We start from the raw sequence: 21680 nt of genomic DNA, 5'->3' as shown, positions 1-21680 counted from the left end.
AGTACATCAGAGAGAACAGATTCAAGTGTCAGCTGATAAATTTTATCTTTGGTCAGGCAAAAATGGCGATTATACCTGAGCAGAAAAACAAAGTGGCACAAAACACAGACTGTGATGCCATAAAGGTTCTCTCCAGACTGATCAAATCAAGAATTATGATTGATTTTAACTTTTACAGAAGTATGTTTTATTTCTATTTTATTAATGCTCCTTTAAATATTTATTTATATATTGACTCTCTCCCTCTCTCGTGCGCGCGCTTTGTTTAGAATAACGTCATCATGGAATTCAAAACACTTTCATTCATTTTCCAAACAGGGAAATACCTCTCTTTTGCAGCTGATCCCGTTTTTTAGCATAACAGTCACGAGCCCAGTGGCCAGGTTTCTTACAATAATGACATGATGTGCCTAAACGATAATCAGGACCGATCAATTGGAGATGAGCACGACAGGACAGCGCACGCTGGGTGTGTGGGCGGTTTAGCATGAGTGGGTTTTTGCTTCGAAATTGGAGCAGCGGCGGCGCTGGAATTTATGCTTGAAACTTTAGTTCTACGTGGTGGTGCGCGAGGTGTCTTATTCACATGGAACATTTTAGGTAATTTGTCCTTCAAATTATAATGTTTATTCCATAAGGGGAGTAGGCGAAGCCATCCCATTTAACATTTTGCCATATACTCATAATCCCAAGACGGATCACCTTCCCCGTCATAAATCATTTGTTTGACCTGAGAAATACACGCGGCTCAAAGGAACCACGGAGTGAAATAATTTGAAGCTGCGGCGCGCATGCAACTGACCAGCAGTATAAACAATCTAAATATGGAACTGTATATAATCCGTCTAACACGGTCTCAATCCAGTCTCTGGGTGTCATGCCAGGAGATGGAAGAACCGGGCTGGACGGAGACCCTTCCATAACTAACTTGGAAAACACCACACACAATAACACAATAATACTAAACACACAATACTACAATACAAATATAACACTCTCTTAGGCAAACCACACAGACAGTTTTGCAAATTATTCTACAAATATAAAATACAATTATTAGATTAGGCGGGCACCAACGTTACAGAGGATCATAGACCAGAGTATAGATTATCGGTGACAGATAATCACTCACTTCTCTTATTATAATTATGATTATGGGTACGAAATTACACTGCACCAGGGAGGAAAGAAAAAACTCTCACCTGGCCCGGAGTAATCCCACTTCTGACACCAAATTGTTAGATTTCAGGTATCTCAGGAATCTCAGATTATGCCTTATGCCTTATGTGTGTACGGAGTTTGCATGTTCTCCCCGTGCTGCGCGGGTTTCCTCCGGGTACTCCGGTTTCCTCCCCCAGTCCAAAGACATGCATGGTAGGCTGATTGGCGTGTCTAAAGTGTCCGTAGTGTATGAATGGGTGTGTGAGTGTGTATGTGATTGTGCCTTGAGATGGACTGGCACCCCGTCCAGTGTGTACCCCGCCTTGTGCCCGATGCTCCCTGGGATAGGCTCCAGGTTCCCTGTGACCCTGAAAAGGAGTAAGCGGTAGAAGATGGATGGGTGGATGGAGATGATGCACTTTAAGGACCAATCTAATTTGATCAAAGATTTGTACATTAGCAGGAATTTAGCACAACATGGAGGTGAAAGCAGCGGTCAGTTTATTTAAATGTGAAAATGTTGTCCCTAAAATCAATGAATAATTGTGATCTCAATAATGATCAAAATAATCGTGATCATCATTTTGGCCATAATCGTGCAGCCCTATGTTTTTCATATTTGGATTTACTTTAAAAAGCCGTCAAGTAGTTCCACACAACTGTGGTTCCTGCAATCCTCAATATGTACTAGAGAAATTCAAGTAAATATGATAAATGGTATTAGAATAGATGCAAACCATTTGTACTTGTTAACTTTTTGTATTAAGTATATGTCCCTTTTACTTCATAGTTATGTTGAACTAAAGAAAACATTAAGTAATAGCAACACAATGTTAAGTATTTCCATTACCTGATAAAGTTAAGTAACTATAACTCAACTGATTTTAATTTGATCTACAAAACTGCCACCAGTACCAGTAAATATAAATTGAAAACTAGTAAATAATTACTGAAAGATTTTAAAAATAATAGTAATAACAACAACAACAATAATAATAATAATTCCTTACATTTAAATAGCACTTTTCTAGGCACTCAGAGCGCTTTACACTGTATGGGGGAAATCCCTCAACCACCACCAGTGTGTAGCATCCACCTGGATGATGCTATGGCAGCCATAGTGTGCCAGAACACCACTACACACCAGCTATGGCCGCTGCCGCTCCACCACTCCCGGCTGAGTCTTGATTTCATGCTGCACCAGCTGCGTCATGCCTGGGGAGGTAGAAAAAACATCGGTAAATTGCCCTACTAACTCTGTCAGCTCCTGCTTCTGGGCGGGGGTGAGTTCTTCACCCAGTTGGACTAAGGTGCCCTGGTCGTGATCTGTGTGTAGGGCCGCAAACGCAGACAGTACCGGTTCTGGCTGTGTCCACCTTTTCAGCAGGTTTATGTGGTACGTTTGTGTGTCTGCTCGCTTACCAGGCTGCTGCAGGCGATAATTCACAGGACCTCTCCTCTCGAGGACCGTATATGGGCCCTGCCACCGAGCTAGGAATTTGCAGGAGCTGCTGGGCACTAGCAGGAGTACCCGATCACCAGGTTGGAACTCGCGGGGTTGCATTGGGCGGTTGTACACTCGTTTCTGTTCCTCCTGGGCGGCTCTCATATGTTCCTGGACGATCGGGGCCACTTGGTCGATCTTCTCCTGCATCTCCTGTACATACTCGATGACCAAGCGGAACGGGGAAGGCTGTTCTTCCCAGGCTTCCCGTGCCACGTCCAGCAGCCCACGCGGCCGCCGTCCGAAGAGGAGCTCGAAGGGTGTGAAGCCCATGGATGCCTGGGGGCACTCTCGGACGGCGAAGAGGACGTATAGCAGGAGAAGGTCCCAGTTCCTCCCTTCCTCATCTACCACCCGGTGCAACATCTGCTTTAAGGTCCGGTTGAACCGTTCGACCAGCCCATCCGTTTGTGGGTGGTAGACCGATGCCTTTAGGTGTTTCACCTGCAACAGCCGACACAGATCAGACATAAGCTTTGACACAAACAGGGTACCTTGGTCAGTTAGGATGTCTTTTGGGATCCCCACACGGCTGAATAGGAGCACCAGTTCTTTGGCGATGTTCCGGGAGGTGGCTTTACGCAGTGGTACCGCCTCGGGGTATCTGGTGGCATAGTCCACGATTACCAATATGTACTCGTGTCCTCGGGTGGATCTGGGGAGCGGCCCGACGAGGTCCATGCCGATCCTCTCAAACGGAATGCCTGTGATGGGAGGTGGGATGAGTGGTGCCGGCGGGGGCTTCCTTGGGGCCGTGTGTTGGCACTGGGGGCATTGTTGGCCGAAGCGCCGGACCTCTGCATCCATGCCTGGCCAGACAAAACGGTCCTTCAGCTTCTCCAGGGTGTTTCTCGCCCCCAGGTGGCCCCCGAGCGGATGGGCATGGGCCAGGTGCATCAGGGCCCGCGTTCTGGCTTTGGGCATGACCAAGAGGTCCACGGTCTCCCCTCGGCGGTTGGTCCGGTGGTACAGTAAGCCTCCTTTGATCAGCAAGTACGAGGAGGGGAGTCTCTGGTTCGGGTTCTGGTCGATCCCTTCGTTTTGGCGCACCTGGGCCCAGCAATACTTCAGGCGGCTGTCCTCTTTCTGCTCTCAGCCAAAGTTCCCCTGCCGGTTTACTTGCTGGAACACAGATGAGAGAGGGTTAGAAGGTGTGTGCAGCTTACCTTCTGTGCCGCCGTCCACCTCGCCTCGGGCCAGGTAGGCCTGTTGCACTCGTGCTTCCTTCGCTCTCTGTGGCGGTTTTGGCCGATCCAGCGTGGGGAGGACGCGTCCTGCCGTCCAGGTTTTCTGGGTCTTCTTCGGTGTCCCATGGTCTGACTCGGTCGGGCTGGGCTCGTCCTGGGGCGCCCCGTAGTCCGGGTGGCCTTGCTGGTGCTGTCCCTCTTTGCTGAGTGCCAGGGTGGTTAGGGTGTGTTCCAGGGCGGTCAATAGTTCCCTGGATGTCCCGGGGACTCGCATCCCCACGGCCTGGCGTTCTGTGGGTGGCAAGGTCCTCAGGAACCGGTCCACGGCCACCCTCTCTACAACCTCGGTGGCAGAGTGCATGTCAGGCTGGAGCCACCTCTTGGTGAGGTGCAGGAGGGTGTCCATCTGTCCACGTGGCTTGGCTTCTGGCCCGTAGCGCCACTGGTGGAACTCTGCCACTGCCTGGAGCAGGTTTCGCCCACACCATGCCAGGATCTCTCTCTTTACCTCTCCGTAGTCGGCTGCTTCCTCCGGAGAGAGGGAGTAATAGGCCGTGCGTGCCTCCCCGGAAAGCAGCGGGCCGAGGATGCGTGGCCACTCATCGTGGTCCCACTCTTTGCAGTGGGCGAAGCCCTCAAAGGTCTTGAGGTAGGCCTCGATGTCGTCTTCGGGGTTTAGAGGGGGAAGCAGGCGTCGGACCTCACGGCCCGGATCAGGGAGGTGCGTAGCAGCTGCGGGAGTCGCTGTCCTCAGGGCCACTAGCTCTTGTGTCACGGCTTATAGGCTGTGGGCGAGTTGTTGTGCCACTGTTTGCTGCTGAATACTGGCCTCCAGAAGGTGCTGCAGCGTGGGATCCATGTTTATGAACAATCCCCAAGGAGGAGAGGGAAAATGGGGGCGGGGGAAGTGGGTTTTTTTTGGGTTTTTTTTAAGATGGGCGGGTCTGTGCTCATGCCCGCATTCTCCACCAGTGTAGGGATTTTAGCCAGCGGTGGGCAGAGCACAGACACACAGGAGGCTGTTTTCAAGGTTATGGGAGACTTATTGAAGGGAATCGGTGAGCGGGATTGCGCGTGTGGGTGTGTGTATGTGGGTTGAAGGGCGATCGGGCGGTGAAGGGTCTTAGCCGTCGGCGGTTACAGCCAAGGGGGCCGGGTGGAGCCGTCACTCACGTCGGAGTAACCTGAAACCCGAAAAAACACACAACAGCGGTTAGCAAACAGGCACGCGTCGGCAAAGCTGCATAAACATGCCAGAGAATTGCGCACATACTCGGAGATACTTCTTTCTCTCTGCAAGTGGAATATCTCCATTTTATACTCTCCCCTCGCTTGCTGGATGGTGGAATTCTTCCGTACGGTGCACCATTCACGAGCCGTGGGTGTGTCGGCGGCCCTGCCCCGCCGCCATGTGCTCTCTGGATGTCCAAAACATTTGGTGGCGCTGAAGCGGAACTGTCTCTTCTGCGCCACTGCGGCAGTCGCGCGAGGAGCGATCTTTGTTTCCTGTGCGCCGGCTACCAGCCTGGTGCCACTAATATATATATATATATATATATATATATATATATATATATATATAATATACTGTGTGTATATATATATATATATATATATATATATATACTGTGTGTATATATATATATATATATATATATATATATATTGTGTATATTATAATATATATTATCTAGGTATTGTGCATTTCACAAATGTGTTGCCCTAGTCAGCATCTTACACCAGAGAAGCGTTTTAAAATACAATAAGGCCACCAATAGCTTGTGCTACTGCCATGACAGCTGTGTTAGTAAGTAAGCTACAGTATGTCAATTGTGCGGATCTCACCAACAAACTAAGTCACTGAATAATTAATTTCCATTCCATTACTGCATACAAGTGTAATTTTGTCCAGTTCAAACTGGTATTTTAACTAATACGAGGGCTTTTTTCCTTTCTTAACCATAGTATCTAACTTAAGTATTTTTTTAAATCTCCTTCATGAACTTATTATCTTCATTGAGATACACAGCAAGTGCCCTAAGAATGCAAGCTCTCTGAGTTGTGATGATATCATTCTGTAGAAGATTATGAGAAAAGACAAAATGATAATCACCTTACTAATTTAGAAAACACACAGCACAAATCTATAGATCTCAGAGCTGGTCAAAGACCACCATTAAATAATTATTTTTTTTGTTCAACAGCACCTCCTTTTCTCTGGTAGATTTTGATTTTGAAAGCTCAGTTATACGTATTTGTTCATGTATTTGTACATGGACAAGGGAGGATTGAGTAAAACAATGCTACAACAGTGAAAGTTGATTTTTTTTTTTTTTTTTTTTTGGAGATTCAGAAATAAAGTTTTTTTGTTTAGTTCTGAGGGTGTCATGAGTCTAAACTTCTCCTTTTCTCTGTACACATAATTGGGCATGCAAGACAAGTAGTAACGCAGTACATTAAGCTGCATCCTCTGCCTGATTTGTGCCATGCATGCACGCTGTAAATTTGGGCAGGGATGCGGTTAGATAGGAAAGATGCAGTCAGACCTGGCCCTTGCACACATGCAAGATTGATTCAAATCTGTGCACATGTGCAAAAATGTCACAATATACTAATCTTTCCAGTGGTTACACTGAACACATGCAAACCCTGCAAAATTAACTTTTTTTCCATAACATAAAAAACATGGTATTATGAATAGCATGGAATATGGTGATCTAAAACACCAACATTTTGCTTCCTTGTTGGAAGTTTCCTTCTTTTAGTTTAACTAATTCCATAGCCCTTATTTAATATGGAATAACCATAATAAATAAATAAATAAATAAATATTTATAAATAGGTCTTTTCTGCCCTAAGGAAGGTACAGCTTAAATATCTGGTGCTAAAAAAATGGATGAAAGCATCTGCTAAATGAATAAATGTAAAAAAAAATAAATAAATAAATAAAAATGAGGTATAAAGAGTTTTCAAATAGAGATCAGAAGTCAGAGTTTATGCCAAGAGAGAAGAGAAACTCATTAAACAGATAATTTATTCTGCAAAGAAGTTCTAGAGTAGGAGTTACAGAGAAGAAAAGAGAAGAGACAGAGAGAAGAGAGCGGTTTGGTAGTGCCTTTGTGATTACATGTTATTATAAAGGACTAAGCTGACAAAATCTTTAGCTAAGATACATTAACACATATACCGTCACAAGACCTCTGAAGATGTGCTGTGGTATCTTGTACCAGGACATTAGCAGCAGATCCTTTAAGTCCTGTATGTTGGTGGGGCATTCATGGATCGGACTTGTTTCTCCATCACATCCCACAGATGCTTGATCGGAACCTTGAACTATTTGTCATGTTTCTCAAATCATTCCTGAAAATTTTTGAAGTGTGATAGGGCGCATTATCCTGCTGAAAGTGGCCACTGCCATTAGGGAATATCGTTGCGATGAAGGGTAGTACTTGGTCTGCAACAATGTATAGGTACGTGGTGACATGTACATGAAAGTAACATGCACATGAACGCCAGGTTTCCCAGCAGAACTATGCCCAGAGCATCATGCTCCCTCCTAGCTTGCCTTCATACCCTAGGGTGTATATCCAACCTGGTATCCAACCTGGGGTGTGCATGGGGAGAAATGGCTAGCTCGTCTGGTCTGATCTCACAGAAGAGCTACTGTAGCACAAATTGCTGAAAAAGTTAATGCTGGCTATAATAGAAAGGTGTCAGAACGCACACTGCATCGCAGCTTGGTCCAAGATGGTGCTTGTGAGGTTGGCTGCTGTCGCAACTGCTCTGACCATACTTTGTTTGTTTTTGTTTATTTTTTTGGCATTTTTGACTTACTTTAACCTCTTTTTCTCTTCACCACGGCTACTGTCAGTTACACTAGAAATACTCTTATTTCTATTGGTTTACAATCAATTTACCTACAGTGCCCTCCACTAATATTGGCACCCTTGGTAAATATGAGCAAAATAGGCTGTGAAAATTATCTTTATTGTTCAACCTCTTGATCTTTTGTTAAAAAAAATTCACAAAAATACTCTGCTTTAATAGATATCAAACAATTGCAAACACCAAAAAAATCTTTGTTAAATGTGTGTGCAACAATTATTGGCACCCCATGAATTCATATGAGAAAAACATATTTGAAGTACATTCCCATTGATATTTGAAATTTTTTTGGTACACCTGGGGACTAGGAACAGGAAATTGTTCAACCATGACTTCCTGCTTTACAGGGGTATAAATATGAGGTAACGGGCCAAATTCCATTAGTCATTCATAACAATGGATAAGACCTAGTAATATAGCTGTGATGTGTGGCATAAGGTTGTTGAGCCTCACAAAATGGGAAGTGTCTATAAGACAGGCAATAATCAGGGCAATAATCACAGCCCAAATCACAGCTCACCCAAATCAATTGCAGAAGTTAGTTTCGTCTTGGAGTCAGAAAGTCTCCAAAACTACAGTCCTACATCATCACACCAAGTCACCAAGTCACCTACATCACCACAAATTGTTTGGAAAGTTGTTTTTCCAAGAAAAAAGCCTCTACTCTCATTCAAAAAGAAATTCAAGCATCTTCAGTTTAACAGACACTACTAGAACTTCATATGGGATCGGGTTCTATGGTCAGATGAAACCAAAATAGAGCTTTTTGGCAATAAACACCAGAGGTGGTTTTGGCGCACACAGAGAGGTAGCAGTATGGAAAAGTACCTCATGCCCACACTTAAACATGTTGGTGGCTCTTTAATGTTTTGGTTCTGTTTCTGTGCCAGAGAGCCTAGACATTTTGTTAGGGTACATGGCATCATGGACTCTATCAAATATCAACATGCCTCTGCCAGAAAGCTTAAAATGGGCAGTGGTTGGACCTTCCAGTAGGACAATGATCCAAAACATATCAATACAAGACATCATTTGAAGACTAAAAGTGACTCAGCTATTCGGACATCTACGAGAAGTTCATTCCACCACCTAAGTGCCAGAACAGAGAAGAGTCTTGATGCATGTCGTCCTTGTAGCCTGAGAGATGGTGGCACCAGTCTAGTTATGCTAGAGTGTTGGAGGGAGTGTGGTGCCGTGCAGGGTGTGATAAGTGATTTTGAGGTAAGTGGGTGCTGATACATTTTTGGCTTTGTAGGTAATCATCGGTGTTTTAAATCTGATGCGGGCAGCTACAGGAAGCCAGTGGAGGGATTGTAGCAATGGGGTGGTGTGGGAGAAGTTAGGAAGGTTGAAATCAATTCGAGCAGCTGTATATCAAGTATAGAAGGAGAACAGAAGAGAACCAAGTACTGAGCCCTGTGGGACACCAGTGGAGAGTCTGCGGGGAGCAGATGTGGATCCCCCCACGTCACCTGGTATGGACAACCTTCCCGGTACGAAACAAACCACTGATATGTTGCACCATGAATTCCAAGACTCATGAGGGTGGACAAGAGACTCTTGTGGTTGACTGTGTCAAACGCTGCTGAAAGGTTGAGGAGGTTGAGGACTGATGACAGTTTGGCTGATCTAGCCGCATGTAGCTTCTCAGTGACCGCCAAAAGAGCAGTCTCTATGGAATGTGCTGCTTTGAAGCCAGACTGGTTAGGATCTTGGAGGTTGTTCTGTGAGAGGTAGAGAGAGACTGTTGATTGTAGACAGTGTGGTCGAGGATTTTCGAAAGAAAAGAGAGAAGTGATACCGGTCGGTAGTTCCCGATCTAGAGGGATACAGAGTGGGTTTCTTCAGGATGGGAATTACCCTTGCTCTCTTGAATGCAGTTGTTACATGACCAGAAGTTATGGAGTATTGTGGAAGGGATTGTGTTTAAATGTGTTCCTTCCAGTAATCTCTCTCTCTCTCTCTCTCTCTCACACACTCATACACAAGTCTTAGTCATACTCATACAATGTCATACTCATACATACAAGTCTTTATTTGTACTGTCTGTTATTTGGACTTCACAGTCACCTCAAGTTAACAATATTTCTTAATTTATATATAAATTATATTCCACATATAAATGTGGAAGGTCAGGTACCTGTGTGTTGCTTACCTGGGGAAGAGATGGCACCAGTATGCTCTATGGGAAGAAGGCAAACTGGCAGAGGAAGTGTGATGCTCTGGACAATGTTCTACTGGGAATCCTTGGGTCCTGGCATTCATGTGGATGTTATGTTGACACGTTCCACCTATCTAAACATCACTGCAGACCAAGAACACCCCTTGGTATTCCCAGCAGTAGCAGAGGCCTCTTTCAGCAGGATAATGCCCCCTGCCACACTGCTAAAAGTGTTCAGGAATGGTTTGAGGAACATAACCGAGTTCAAGATGTTGACTTGGTCCTCAAATTCCCCACATCTCAGTCCGATCAAGCATCTGTGGTATGTGCTGGATATATATAAGTCCAATCCATGGAGGCCCTTAGAGGTCTTAAAATAATGACTTAAGACAGATTTTTTTACATCATTTATTAAGTCAAAATATTGAGATACTATATTATATTATGTTTATTAGATAGTCAAATATAGTATATTCATTAACATTTAACAGTAATGGAGGAATGCCACTGAATGTAGTGAACTAAAAGTAAAAATGAGCTTGAGTAACAGTACAAGTATGGCCAGTTAAACCTACTCTTTTAAAAGTATTTTTTTTTTCCAAAAAGTTACTCAAGTAAATGTAGCACGTTGCCACCCACCTCTGCCTATATGCCACAACTAATTAGGAATAGTTCACTGTTTGAGAGATGATGAAGATGATGATAATGTGTTTCTCTGTGACAGGCATTACTGCAAACACATGATGTTGTGGCTCATGAAGTGTACAGCGACGAAGCACTGAGGGTCACCCCCCCTCCAACCTCACCTTACCTGAATGGAGATTCGCCCGAGAGTGTCAATGGAGACATGGACCTTGAGAATGTCACCCGGGTTCGGCTGGTGCAATTCCAGAAGAACACAGATGAACCCATGGTATTCACACACACAGACACACTTTTTTTACATTTATAGATATTCTAAACAAGGATTCAGTATTTCACATTACATTTATATGATGTTATGATCAGAGATATATAAAATCCCATTAAAATATAAAATAAATTACTAGAATTAATTGAATTAAGTATTAATTCAACATTCTGGAAATGTGAATTTCCATTTCCTGGATGTGAATATTAAATGTATAATATTTCAAAGTTTAAACATGAATTATTGGAGTATGAAAGTTTCAGCAGAAAATCAGCTAAATTGTCTTCCCACTGTTTTGAGAAACTGACTTCATGCTGGGTTCCCTTTCACTAAAATTTGCTTTTATTTGAAACTGATTTAATAATTAATTTTAATGCAGTTAACTTACAAAAACCCAGGTATAAAAGAGAATAGTTCAAAAGCAACTCAAGACTTTTTAGGCAAAGAAGTGGAATGTCTGCAATGGTCAGGTCAGTGATCATACCTGAATCCAGTTGAATATGCATTTCACATGCTGAAGGCAAAGCACCAAGTGGCTCCTCAGACAAGCACACTCACCAAATGTCTGAACCTGCGGTTCCTCTCGTAATGAGCAGGATTTCTATTGCAACAACACATCATCAGTAGGGTAAAACTAACCTGTCTCACGACAGTTTAATCCCAGCTCACATTCCCTGTTAGTGGGTGAACAATCCAACTCTTGGTGAATTCTGCTTCACAATGATGGGAAGGGACATCAAAGGATCAAAAAGCAACGTCGCTATGAACGCTTGGCCGCCACAAGCCAGTTACCCCTGTGGTAACTTTTCTGACACCTCTTGCTTAAAACCCAAAAAGCCAGAAGGATCATGAAATCACACTATTCAGGTGATTTGGATGGAAATACCCACAAATTAAAGCTGAAAGTCTGCACTTTGAGCAGATCAGTTCTTATACCTATGAAACATTTACTGAACAACTTACTATATAGGTTATGAAATGGGAATCATACCATACAAGACAGGATGAGACCACATCCTGGCCAAATCACTCCAGGGTTGTAAATGGACATTAAAGACTCTCTATCCAGGAGAGGAATTCAACAGAGTGCAATTAGGATAATCAAGAGCCCTTTTGGACAGATCAGATTTCCCTGTACTGTGTGTGTGCATGTGTGCGCGCGCGTGTAGGTGGAGTCGCACTTCATGGAATAGAAAACCAAATTGTGCAAATGCTATTTCCGGAACCTATATTGTACTGTAGAAATCACGACATTGTTTACCTTGAAATAAGGATAGAAATTTTACTAAACGTGCCTTAAAGAATATTCGGGTTAAATATAAATGCAAACAAGACCTGACCAGTTTGGGTCCAAGTTACTGCCATGATTTGTAAATCCGTTACACACTACGTAAGGAATAACACTTGACAAACCATGCTGTTATATGAAATTAATGCTTGCCGGGGTGGTGGGGGGTAGGGGTTGATGTTGCACGACTTGTAAATCAAACGAACCCCTTCATCCCCCCATCGCACCCCGCCCCGCCCCTTTTTTTGCTTTCAAAACAGCCTCAATTCTTCATGGCATGGAGTCCACACGATGTTGTCAACAATTCCTTTGCGATTCTGGTCCATGTTGACATTATAACATCGTGCAATTCCTGCAGATTTTTCTGCAAATCTCCCATTCAGCCACATCACAAAGGTGTTCTGATGTATTCAGATCCAGTGACTGGGAAGACCACTGAAGAACACTCATTATCATGTTCATGGAACCAGATTTAGACAACTTTTGCTTTGTAACATGGATTTATAGCATTATTGTGTTGGAAGCCATTAGATGATGGGTAAATTGTAGCCATGAAGATAGGTGCATGGTCAGCAACACTACTCAAACGATGATTGATTGGTATCAACAGGCCCAAAGTATGCCAAGGGCACCAAAGTGTCCAGTTGTGGTGCCCACAGCAGTCTCAGCTTTCTGTTCTTGGCTGAAAGAAATGGAACCCAACATGGTCTTCTGCTGTTATAACCCATCTACCTCAAGGTTTGACGTGTTGTACATTCTGAGATGCGTTTTTGCTCATGCGTTTTTGATTATCTTACAAATCTGCCCATTAAAAATGCGCAAGAAAGAGAACGTGATCTTGCAGTATGCCATGGTACGCTGTGGTATGCCACTCAGTCAGTCAGTGCTGGCGAGACAAGACCCTGTTCACGTTATATACTATGACATAAAATACATCAGTAATACCCCACTTGTGATTTTATTAAGATTTTAAGATAAGGTTGATGACAAGTGATCAATGGTACTACAGAAAAATCTGTTTCGTTTGTTCTTTTCATATTCAATTCAGTATCAAATATCAGAAAATGAAAAAAATGGCTTGTTATTTCTTTATTCATTTACAAACCCAAAAACGAATAAGTTGTTTTTCATTCTTTCAATCTCATGCTCAAGTTAAAAATAAGACATTAAAAAATGGGTCAAATGTCAAGTTTCAGTTTAACATTTTTTTCCGGTTGGCTGTGACCTGGAAGTTACTTGTTTATTCACGTGCTTGAGAAAGGTCTTTTTTTTTTAATTATTATTTATTTTTAAAGGGGGATCAAGAGTTTCAAGCTATTTAAGGGAGCCAAATGTATAACCCTCAAAGAGGACTGCAGAAACATTAACTGAGGTTAAACCAGTCACTCCTCCTGGAACCACAGTTATATACGGGCTAAAAGTTGTGTTTTTTTTTATAATCCTTTATAATCATATAATTGTTTTTTGTATTTACACTTTTACATTTAAAAAAATTGCAAAATCAAGTTTAAAGGGACACTATAATAAAAACATATACTAAAAACCGATTTTAAGAAACTTTTATTATTATTATTAATTTTAATGATGCCCAGATTTACAGAGATTGTCAGGGACATTAAACGCCATCACGCCGAACATGGAAATTTCATCTACTCCAGCCTCGTTGTGTTTATACTTGCGTTCTTGTAAACTATTCAACTCAAACTTTGCAACTTGTAGATTTATCAGTTTTTAATATTTTCAGCTTTTGGTTATGTCAGGATCACAAGAAAATTAAGTCGAGATCACGGGACAACAACAAAGAAAAAAAAATAATATTGCATGGCCACTTAGGGCTTCCATAGAATTGAAGAAATTCATTGTGTTTTTGTCCAAGGGGATTTACTACTATCACCTCTCAGGGACACAGGTCTCCCCACCACACTCAGACCTGTGTGATATCTAAAGACAAAATTTTTTTTTTTTTTTGCCAACCACAGCAGACCGGGCCGCTTTAAAGCATCAAAGCCATCGGAGAAAAGAATAAATATTGCTTACAAAAATATATTCAACAGTTATTGTTTTATTAAATGTTTAAATTGCAAAGAATACTTTTTGTTACAGTCTGATAGTAACATAACAATGGCTTTAAACAATGGGAAAAGAAAGTCTTCTGCTACGGAGAAGTTTGTTAAGGCGATCCCTTATTGCCTTCCAGTCACAGGGTGTAAGGTCATTCCAACCATATCTGATAATATTTGCCGCAGGTTGCTAGGTATGGCATTTTTCCTCTTGGAGGTAACAAAGTTGACAGAACCTACCCAGTCCTGGTAAATGTTATGTGGGATTAGACTCTTAAACAAAAGTACAGCAAAGCGTTCTGGTCTTGGTCTCCCATCTGGTCCAGCTGAATCTAGGTATAGTCTTTTCTCTTTCTCAGGGACACTCGATTTTAACACACATTGGGTATAATCACTCCTGGGAGAAGAGACTGGTGAACGTGATGTTTTGAAGTAGCGTTTGGGTTTCTGGCAGTCTCAGAGAGAATGGGGGCATTACTGAAGAGTGCTCAGTACAAGATCTCTCAGCAGTTTGTCGGTCAAGAGTGCTATGCCATTCAAGACAGAATGCCCAAATCACAATTACAAGCACTGCTGCCACATGATTGGCTGATATGATAATTACATGAATGAGTAGGTGTACTAGTGTTCCCTGTAACATGTTCAACGAGTGTATGTTATAGCCACCATAAACAGTCATTCTCTCACCTGCAGCTTGTCATTTTACAGAGAAACCAGAAAGTCTAAACTCCTTTGTTGATAAATTTCGCAGTTTAAGTGATTATTAGAAAGCACTTACAACCTGAGACTCATTCCATAAATTTTAAATAAACATCTCCTAAAAAATGGTCAGCATATCAATGACAACACGTTTTTAAAATTTTATTTGTTATAATTATATAATATAATTTTAGATTATGTGGAATGTCTGCTGTACAAGTCCCTGTGTATGAGCTCTTACTATTAAACAAAAGTGTATTAGAATGAATGTGTTAATATTAACCTATCACATTCACCTGTGTTGTGTTTTTTAAAAAAAAAAAGAAAAAAAATAAGATTACACCAGGTTTAAAAATGGGTTGTTGTTTAACACAGAACATTTTATAATCATTGATGTGGTGAAGTTTGTTTTTTTGTTGTTAGGACATGTTTATTTAACATTTATGGAAGTAGTCTCAGGTTGTAAGCACTCTCAGTCTCCGTTATTTCCGTTTTATTGGTAAAGTGACTTGCTGAATTTTGTGTGTGTGTGTGTGTACATGTGTTAATTTTTTGGCCTTGGTGAAGAAAAAAGGACCAAATGTCCTCACAATGATAAATTTGCTTTTGGTTACTGAAGGTAAGGTTAATACAGACTTAATGGGTAGACGAGACCTGTGAGGGTTAAGTAAAGATGAAACTATCTCGCATACTTTCTGTGGTTTAGTTTTGGCTGTTAATGGTCCAATCATGAGCTATATCACATAGCACGTTCACCCAGCTGCCATGTTCGTGACGCAATAACCAAAGCCTAAGCATGATGTCTTGTTCATGGAAGCCAGGAACAACATGACATCATCTCTGCATGAAGTATGATGAGGCCTTTAGGTTTAAGATTAGATAATTTATTGTCAATATGCAGAGTACAAATACAAATCCAATGAAATGCAGTTAGCATCTAATGAGAAGTGCAAATAGCAATGTAGCATTGAGTGATCTAGTGCAAATGATGTAAAATGGCAGTAAGGTGTGGTGTGGGCATGACCTTAATTAGCTAAAGGTCATTGTAAATTGAAGGTACTCACCTGTGTGTAAAACGTGTGTGTGTGTATAATGTAAGTGAGAACAGGAACTGTTCCACAACATTAAATCTAACTATAAACTGTTAAAATGAGCAAAGTGTCATTCATTAATAAATGAAATATTGTAATTGTTGGCAAACCACTGTGGTATAAGCAGGCTAACACATGTTGGACCTTATTATATTGTTGTGTGACTTTATTTTTTGCTCTAATTTGCCCTAAACAAAAAATTACGTTTTTTCTTTCTTTTTTACAGGGCATCACTCTAAAGATGAATGATCTGAACCACTGCATTGTAGCTCGTATTATGCATGGAGGAATGATCCACAGACAAGGTACTGCTGTCTGTCATTACTGTTCCACACAATGGAGGCTACTATTTGAGGGCTTGGTGTTTGTTTATAACTACACTTTCTGCTTTATGATAATCGATTTTTCAGTTTGCACATCATTGGAACAGAATCTGGATTTATGTTTATTGCATATGTCATTTACAGGAACGCTGCACGTGGGTGATGAAATTCGTGAGATTAATGGCATCAGTGTAGCCAATCAGACGGTGGAGCAGCTTCAAAAAATGTTGGTAGGTGGGAAACATACTCAGCAAAAATATGGCCATGGGTAGACTGCTTTATGCAGATTTACCTTTGATTAAGAATTAATATGAAGATGGCTCGATTGTTGCTCTTACTTACTCTAGCGTTTAAGAGCAAGTGGAAAGGACCTGAACCTTACAAAACATTTTTTCATAATACACAGAGGGAGATGCGTGGGAGTATCACATTCAAGATTGTACCAAGTTATCGCAGCCAGTCCCTGTCTTGTGATGTAAGTGTCCCTATAATAATAACAACAATAATAATAATAATCATCATCATCATCATCATCATCATGGGGGTCACACCACTTTGTAGTCATAAAAAAAAATTGTAGTCACACCTTCATCATTCTCTAAGCTACGTACAATGAATCATAATAGTTAATAATATGGAGTACCCTATATGCCTCTCTTGTCTCTCTTCTAGACAGTTTAATAATTGTCTATATTTTTCATTTGCCATATTGATAAATACTTTATCCTCGTACAGAAGGACTTGCCAGACCTGACCAGACATTCTCCTGCCAACGGTCATGCCAGTGTCACCAGCTCCATTTTGGCAAGTGATTTATTTAGAGTTCTGTTTCAGTTTGATTGTTATGGAGTATACAGTGGGTTTGGATGTATTCAGACCCCTTCAGGTTTTTTTTGCACACTTTGTGTTATAGGTTTAATTTAAAATGGATTAAATCGACTTTTTCCCCATGTAGCTACACACAATAATCTATAGCAACAAACAAAAACAAGTTTCTAGACATTTTTGCAAAATTGATTAAAAATCTAAAATTTAAATCTATAAATTAGATTTACAACCCCAATTCCAAAAAAAGTTGGGACGCTGTGTAAAATGTAAATAAAAACAGAATGCAATGATTTGCAAATCTCACAAACTAATATGTTATTCACAATAGAACATAGAAAATATATCAAATGTTTAAACCAAGGAAATGTATCATTTTAAGGAAAAAAAATAAGCAAATTTTCAATTTGATGGCCGCAACACGTCGGGGACGAGGAAAGTTGGGACGGGGCAACAAAAGACTGGAAAAGTAAGTGTTACTAAAAAGAAACAGCTGGAGGAATTAATTAGGCTAAGTGGCAACAGGGCAGTAACATGATTTGGTATAAAAAGAGTATCTTAGAGACACAGAGTCTCTCAAAGGTAAAGATGGGATGGAATCTGGATGGAAGCGTATGTTGCTCTAAAACCTGAGCTTTTCAAAAGGTGTCTGCGCCTGGTTACAGTTGCTAAGCTACAACTGGTTAATCATTCTTTATGGAAGGAGTTAGGTCATTTAGCATTTATTACATATTTCAACTTTTATTGCCTTTTTATTTATCCACATTTTATTCCTGAGCTGTAGTTGCTCTTGGCACGCTTCCCTCTCTTGCTCTGAATTTGAACAGTGATATGATCACTGTAAAATATTATTTTTTTCTTTAGATTTCAGCATAGTGTGCTTACATTTACATTTATTCACTTAGCAGACGCTTTTATCCAAAGCGACTTACAAATGAGAAAGATACAAGCAAATCAGTGTTACTGATAAGACCTTTTAACCAACTTCATGCTATGGGAGACGCCTGAAATCTGAAGATGAATCAGCAAATATAAGTCTCCGGGCAGAAAAACCAGACCAATATGATGCAGTGTGCAGTATGGTCTGAGCACTGACAGGCTGACCCCCACAGGTTTTAGAGCAACATACGCTTCTATCCAGATTAAAATCACAGGCATGCAGTATTGATTTTCAATCTTGTCCCTTGCACACAGAGATTTCTCCAGATTCTTGGAATCTTTTGATGATATTATGTCCTGTAGATGATGAGATATTCATAGTCTTTGCAATTTTATGTTGAGGAACATTATTGAGAAATTGTTCCACAAATTATAGACACAGTTTTTTGCAGATTGGCGAACCTCTGCCCATCTTTACTTCTGAAAGACTCTGCTTCTCTAAGATACTCTTTTATACCCAATCATGTTACTGACCTGTTGCCAATTAACCTCCAGCTGTTTCTTTTTAGTAACACTTACTTTTCCAGACTTTTTTTGCCTTGTCCCAACATTTTTGAGACTTACTCAGTTTAAACATTTGATATGTTTTCTATGTTCTGTTGTGAATAACATTGTTTTGTGAGATTTGCAAATCATTGCATTCTGTTTTTATTTACATTTTACCCATCATCCCAACTTTTTTTGGAATTAGGGTTGTAGTATTTTGTAGTGATTCGTGGTTTGTAGAAGCACCTTTGGAAGCAGTTGCAGCTTTGAGTCTTCTAGGGTAAGTACAAGAATTGCACACTTGGATTTGGGTTTGGAACTGACATTTTGGTTTGAGATCATAAGATGAATATGAGATGATTTCATTTCCTAATTTTTATATCTAGATGTGTTGTACATCTGAACAACTTACAGCATGGTACCTTTTGTTTGAACCCACCCATTTTTCAAGGGGTCAAAAATATTGTAACATGGGACTGACAGGTGTTCCTTGTTGCCCAGGTATGCCCTGTTAGATCGATTGATTAAACAATTAATAACTCTGAATGTCTCCTCTTGGTTTGAGTCCTGGGTTTTGCCTGTGAAGGCTGCATTTGTTGTTTAAAAGAATGAACTGTCTATGTCTATGGGAGCTGTCTATGGGAGAAAAGCAAGCCTTTTTATAGCTGAGAAAAGAGCGAAAATTGATAAGAGCCATTGTACAAGCATTGGGCATTGCCGATACAACAATTTAAAATGTTCTGAAAAAGAAAGAAACCACTGGTGTACTAACAACCAGACATTGAACAGGTTTCCAAGGAAACAGCAATTTACACATTATTATTATTATTATTAGGGCCAAGCATCAAAGGTGTGTAGACACCTATTGTATCCGTTAGTTTTCTTATTATTAGGAGCCAAGCACCGAAGGTCCATAGGCACCTATTGTATCCGTTAGTTTTCTTCTTATTATTTTTCCCCACAGGGAGTCTATGGCGGCAGCCCTATGAACTGTAAGTAGGAAAATTATGAAATTTGGCACGCTCATAGATATGACCATGAATAGAATCTCTACCAATTATGGGCCCTCTATGACCAACTCTATAGCGCCACCACTAGTTAAATATTCACTATTCAAATGGTTATAATTGTTGAACACTTTGGCCTAGAGAAAAGACATTTAGTTCTTCAGATTACTCTCCTCATGTTGATCACAATCCGTATCTTCCAGTAAGACTCCAATTGTCCAATTCTTACCAAAATTGGCTCAGATGATCATTGGACAGAACCACACAAAAATGACTGAACAGAACTTATGTTCTAAACAGAAGTTGCAAATTTAATAATGTTGATCCAAAATTGGATCAGAGGCTGTATCTCGGCCATACTCTGATCAATCGTAACGAAACTTGGAAGCCTTCATCAGCACCATGATCTGGGGATCGATGCCGAATTTGAGAACAGCGCCACCTACAGGTCATGAGATTTGAAAAATTTATTTTTCTGCTTATAACTTTAATACTTTTTCAGAAAATTATGATTTTCTATGGATTAAACTGGTCATTGTGAATCCGGTGATACCAGTTTTTCTAGGATTGGACTTGGTGCCTGTTAGGGATGTCACAATACCAAAAATCTAGTAGTCGATACCGATACCACCAAAAGTACACGATACTCGATACCAAAGTCAGTACCATGGTGTGGTATAAAAATAAAATTAAAAAAATAAAATTAAAAAACTCTCCTGGAGGACATCCTCCTCTGGCTGATACTGGCAAAGAGAGAGAGAGGGAGGGGGAGAGAAAGGGAGAGTATTTTAGTTATCAAACACTGTCTGACAATGAGTCTCCGGAGGTGCACTCTTAAACGCGTGTGCTCACACACACACACACACACACACATCTTATACTCTGAATGCAAGTATTAGTTTAAATTCACTGATACGGTGGCAGGCCAAAACGATTTATTAAAAGCATGAACATTTGTATAATTATTAGTGACATTAGGCTACATGTTGCTGACAGGACACGGGCTGAATGGCGATGCATGGTGGACCATTCGGAGGTAGTTTATAACATTGCAATGCGTTAGCGTCGTTAACAAATAACTGGCTATCGCAAACATCACATGTAGCATAATGTTAGCTGGTTTCACGGCCACAAATATATTATAGGACCGTCTTTCAGGTGCTTCGCCAAAATTCCAGGTGTTTCCTTGCTTTGTTTGAAATGAACGATAGCATTGGTTGCACACCGGAAACCGATACTAGCTTTCCTCTCAACGAGTCGGGGCGGAGCTAAACTTGTTAAGCTAAGCTAAACTTCTGTAGTTTTTCCTGTGTGCTTGTAGGCGTTCCTCTTCTTCTTCACCACTTGTGGACCGACTAAAATACTTACGCGTATTTATTGCCCCCTCCAGGTCCGGAAGAATTTCAACCTCGGTACTTTCGGTACTTTCCTTACAAACGGTACTAATGCTACTGCAGAAAAACAAGTACCGTCACGTTTTAAGAATCTTGGTACCGACTTGGTACCGAAGTATCGGTTCTCGTGACATCCCTAGCGCATGTCCACCATTTTGAAGTTGTCATATATTGCAATATCTTTTAAAATATCTAACATATCAGCACAAGATTTCATAGGGATCATTCATAACATGTCCGCTATGAACAAACAAGTGCGACCTATTGTTCTAACACCTAGCGCAGCGCCACCTAGTGTTCTAGAGATATAAGGTCTTTTGTAAAAAATTTTTTTTTAAAAACTTACCAAAATTGGTTCAGATGATCAGTGCACAAAAATGACTGAACAGAATTTTGATATTCATATTTGTTCAAAAGTTATGAAACATTATCTGTTAACAATCTAACTAATGATTCTTTTGTGCTCATTCTCACCTTGGAACCTCTCCTCAACCACATGACCAGCGTGTGTTCTCTGTGTGGCACACTGTGATAAACAACAAGCTTCAGTTCTAAAGGTCCTGGGTTCAATTCCTGTCTGGTGCCAGTTCTTAAAAGTAGCTTTAATTTTGTGTCATTTGGTTCCTGACTTTTGTGGCTCAGCATTGCACTAACCTTTCAACCTCTTGGCATGCACATAAATACATCTGTTCTGTTCATTTCCTGCTCAATCTTATTCTCAGCTGTGCTTATGAACCTATCTTTTATTCATTCATGTACA

The 21680-nt window shown here is 40.9% G+C and overlaps 1 protein-coding gene across 5 annotated transcripts in view; it reads left to right on the top strand.

Moving 5' to 3' along the window:
* Nucleotides 1–21680, top strand: part of caskb (calcium/calmodulin-dependent serine protein kinase b) — a 142778-nt gene that overhangs the window by 81881 nt on the left and 39217 nt on the right. For all 5 annotated transcript variants that reach the window (XM_053637502.1, XM_053637501.1, XM_053637504.1 and 2 more), the window contains 5 exons: nt 10623–10811; nt 16173–16251; nt 16414–16499; nt 16676–16744; nt 17005–17073. In XM_053637502.1, the coding sequence (XP_053493477.1) occupies nt 10623–10811; nt 16173–16251; nt 16414–16499; nt 16676–16744; nt 17005–17073 (492 nt within the window). The remainder of the gene's footprint in view (nt 1–10622; nt 10812–16172; nt 16252–16413; nt 16500–16675; nt 16745–17004; nt 17074–21680) is intronic.

Source organism: Ictalurus furcatus, chromosome 12 (assembly GCF_023375685.1).
Source record: "Ictalurus furcatus strain D&B chromosome 12, Billie_1.0, whole genome shotgun sequence".
Taxonomy (NCBI): domain Eukaryota; kingdom Metazoa; phylum Chordata; class Actinopteri; order Siluriformes; family Ictaluridae; genus Ictalurus; species Ictalurus furcatus.
Note: the sequence above shows the minus strand (reverse complement) of the source record. Positions and strands in the feature narration are given on the sequence as shown.